Source organism: Pteropus vampyrus, unplaced genomic scaffold, assembly GCF_000151845.1.
Source record: "Pteropus vampyrus isolate Shadow unplaced genomic scaffold, Pvam_2.0 Scaffold1000005085, whole genome shotgun sequence".
Taxonomy (NCBI): domain Eukaryota; kingdom Metazoa; phylum Chordata; class Mammalia; order Chiroptera; family Pteropodidae; genus Pteropus; species Pteropus vampyrus.
Genome location: NW_011919487.1, coordinates 1 through 3,977, shown reverse-complemented (window position 1 = coordinate 3,977; position 3,977 = coordinate 1). Strand labels below are relative to the sequence as shown.

The 3,977-nt window shown below is 64.5% G+C and overlaps 1 protein-coding gene across 1 annotated transcript; it reads right to left on the bottom strand.

The window, feature by feature from the left end:
* Positions 1 to 149: 149 nt before the first annotated feature.
* On the bottom strand, positions 150 to 3,762 carry LOC105311586 (rho guanine nucleotide exchange factor 11-like). Its single transcript, XM_011387555.2, has 3 exons — positions 3,329 to 3,762; positions 1,096 to 1,145; positions 150 to 453 (listed from the first exon to the last, which is right to left on the bottom strand). Exons 1-3 carry the CDS (start codon positions 3,549 to 3,551, stop codon positions 370 to 372), a joined length of 357 nt encoding a protein of 118 aa, XP_011385857.1. The 5' UTR covers positions 3,552 to 3,762; the 3' UTR covers positions 150 to 369.
* Positions 3,763 to 3,977: the final 215 nt, after the last annotated feature.

Sequence of the window (3,977 nt, the reverse complement as noted above, 5' to 3'; positions counted from 1 at the left end):
GTCCCCGCACGGACCCCAGCCACGTTCCAGCCGCGAACACCCGGGAACGCTCTGCGGGGCTCCCCGATCCCTCCTCTGTCGCACCCCAGTGCGCGGCTGCCCGGCCCATGGCAGGCGCTCAGGCACCAGCCCCCCCTCCAAAGCCCCACGCCCCCAACTCTCCTCGAGCATCCGTGAACAGTCCGTGAACAGCCGTGAGCAAGGCCTGCTCTCGGACGGTCTAACGGGGAGCGCCCAGACGGGGCGGAGACAAGAGGCTGACGAGAGGCTGGCAGGGAGCTGCGGCCAGACGCGACGCGCTGCTGCCACGTCTGAGGGGGAGCCCAGGTCGACAGCCCCCACTGCCTGGCCGTCTGCTCCCCTACTTTTTCAGGGATCAGCTCTCTGCAACTCACATTTGATGAGCTTCACAACCTCCAGATGCGAGCTGTTGGTCACCATGGTGCCGTTCACCTGTTGGGGGACAAACGATGCTGAGCAATGGGGTTTGAGACCCGGGCCCTGCACAAGGTGCAAACAGCGCTCCTGTGGGAGCCATCTCGACGTCCGCCGGCCGCCTCCGGCCACCTCTCTCCAGGCCACACGGCACACTTGCTCCTATTCGTGCCGGCCCCGCGCCCTGGCTTCCCCACGAGTCTGTGAGTCTGCAACCGTGTGCGTGCGTCGCTCACTCGTTTTTGGCGTCTGTCCTTCCAGCCATCAGCCTGTACTCCTGCTGGCTGACTCCGGGCTGTCCTCACCCTGAATTCCCTAACGGCTCTGAGACTCTGCACTGCAGAAGAGTGAGCTGAATCGGCAGGACGGGTGACAGCAGTGAGAGGTGGCGGGACCCAGAGCCAGCGCTGAGTGCAGGCTGGAGCACCAACCCGGGACCTGGAGGACCCAGCCTCTTCCTCTTCACCCTCTTTTGCTCAGCCGTGCGACGGGAATAATGAAATCTGTCCCAGAAGCTCGGCTACTTGCGGGTCGAGAAAGGCCTAGAGCGTGGAACCGGCTACCTTGGCCGCCGTCGCGTCGCCCGCCGTGCCCGCCCTCCCGGCAGCACCCAGCCCCACGCGGGCCGAATGCGCCAGGCGCGCGCGCAGGGCCGCTCACCTTGATGATCCGGTCGCCCTCCTTCACTCCGGCTTTCACGGCCGCTCCTCCTGCAAGAGGCGGGTCCGGTCAGCGGGGCCCGCCACCCGTCCCACAGGCCACCGAGTGTGCCCGGGTCCCTGTCACATCGCCCCCTCCAGCGTCTCCTCACGTCCGTGCTGAGACCTCGTGCGCACCGCAGGGACAGGCTGACGCTGAGCCGGGGCGGCCCACTGGCCTCGCGCCCGCCCTTCCCTCCACCTGGCCCGGCAGCAGCAGGTGTGCTTCACGCGGACGCACCTGGGTGTGTCCCAAGGCCAAATGCGTCCCTCTCACGACCCAGTGGGAAGAATGAGTCTACTGTGTCACACGTCACTGCCGGCGTAAAGAACCACCGAGAAAAGCACCCAGGAAGGGTTAAAAGCAGAGCTTTCGAACGGGCTCGCAGGCCTGGGGGGCTCGCACACGGCACTGACGACGGGCACGGCAGCGGCTCTGCGTTCCGTTACAAGGCTGTTTCAGACCATTCACGGTTTCCCCCTTTCCGGTGGGCATGACGCTGAGCAGAGCCTGCCCATTCCTCCCAGGTGGGCGCCCCACTGGGGCCCCGGGGGGGTCTCAGTGCCACGGGGTTCTAATGGACGTAGGGCCCCGTTTCGTTCACATCCAGGAAGCACGCGGAGCACGGACACCGAGGCACGTTAACGAGAAGCATAAATATTACGCTTTTTCTAAACCTGCCCCGAGGTGATGATCATGTCCGTAAGCTGTATTCATCTGACCAAAACCAAACCCCCACGGCGCACATCTCGACGTTCCTGGTCAGAGCAAGAGAAAGCACGGTGACGACTACGCCGCACTCTGGCTTCTCCACGTGGGGCCTGGAGGCCACTTGCACGTGGCACAGCTGTCACCTGGAACTGAAGGTGGGGAGTGACGAGCCTGCGCGCACGAGACACACAATGTGACCTCTAACAACCCAGCGATGAAAAAATACTCAACCCTCAGTGCTGAGGAGCAGGAGCGGCCCCCAGACTTCAGTGAGCACGAGACTTCACCACAAAGCCTACTCCCTGGCCCCCTTGCCGGAAAGCGGTTCAGTCCCTCGGGCTGGGCCGGGACGGAGGGTTTCAGCCATCTCTGCCCCTGGGTGATGGGCACGGACAGAGCACATTGCACTTCGAGGAGCAGACGTTAACAACTGCTGTGTCACACTGTGACTTCCAAGCCAATCCAAAGGACATCTCCTCCCCGACACACACACACACACACACGCACACACGCACGCACGCGCGCGCACCTCCCCAAACTTGGGTTTGCTGGAGCCATGCTTCCGACCTGCCCTCTGTGATCTGACCCTGCTTGGGCCTGGGGGAGAGGTGAGGGTCCCTGGAGGGGACCCCAGGCCCTCTGGGCCAAAGAGCCCGCAGAGGCCAAGCACAGTCAGCGCGGCCGGCCAGCTCCCTTCTCCTGGCCCAGGAGCCTCGTGAGAACAGGGCAGCAGAGGACAGAGCCCTGCCACGGGCACGACAAATCCCTAAGAGCAGCCGCGATCACTGAGGGGCCTGCGGCCACGCGCCCCCTTTTGGGTCACGGATTGGACGCCCTCTTTTCGCCATTCCCACGAACGGATTCCAAATCTTCCCTGAGCTTCGGGAGGAGCCCTTCCCTTGCCGTGTGGCACTGCGCTCCGTGTGAAGGGCCGGCCTGCTCCCGCCCCTTCCCCCCGTCTCCTCCGAGCCGGGCTCACCGCGCTCCAGTCACCAGGCCCAACCCCGTGTGCGGCCACCCAGCCCTCTGGCTCACTCGCGTTAAGCTCCCCCACTCCCATCTCCTCCCGTCTTCCTCAGCCCAGGTCACTGACAGCGAGGACGCTGGAGGACCTGCCACCTGGCTGCAGGACCGCGCCCCGGAGTGCTTAGTTGGCTACTTGGCTGATTGCTCCCGAGGGGGCCCCCCACCTGCCCCCCACGTGGTTTCATTTCCATCTCAAACTCCTGAAATCTCACTTCTTCAGGGAAGGCTTCTCTCTGCCCAGTGGCCTATAGGTCATGTTGCTGTTTTTACGCTTCCCAGCAGGCCAAGCGAACGCGCTGTCATCCCTGGAAATTCTGCCTGGTGGCTGAGCCCTGTGGGGACCCTCCCAGAAGCCCCAGGGACCCAGTTCTAGAGAGACCCGTTCATGCCCGGGGACTGCCCAGGCCTCCGGGATGCGGTGCAGGCCACAGGCGGGCTCGGTGAGCACGGGACTCACCGGGCCGCACAGACTGCACCAGGACCACGCGGTCCCCGCTGACCGTGAAGCCGAAGCCATGCTGGTCCTTCTGGATGATGACGCAGCGCTGAACGAGACCTGGGCACAGGTGAGAGAAAAGGGGCAGGCGGGCACTGTGGCCAGGTGGCGAGGGCAGGCGAGCCAGGACTGACCCCGAAGCCCCGAGTTCCCTCCTCCAGAAAAACCAGGCTGGTCCCTCCATGCTCCAGGGCCTCCACGCCTCCCTCAGGGGCGACGCTGCTCCACGCAGGGTGTCGCCCCGCGGTGCTGAGCGGTGGGCCTCTCTGGACGTGCCCACCCCTCTGGGTCTGTCTGGGTGTAAAGGGCAGGGCTAACGCCCAACGTAGCAGCCCGAGCTGTCAAATCACGCCCAGTGGGCGCTTGCCGACGCCCTGCAGAGCGAGCACCTCACGCTGGCCACACTGGACCAGACCTGGGGACAGGGGAAGGACAAGGGACGCCACTGCTCACAGGCACGTCTGCGCAATAAACGCAGAATGAAAAGAAGAGGCTGGGAATGTGCAACCGTCTCCCATGCCTGTGCGTGGGGGCTCGTTGTGCCGTTGGGGGCAGCCTGTCTTGAGAGCACGGTGTGGTGTGTGGCTTCTGTGTTTCTTTGGGGTAACGG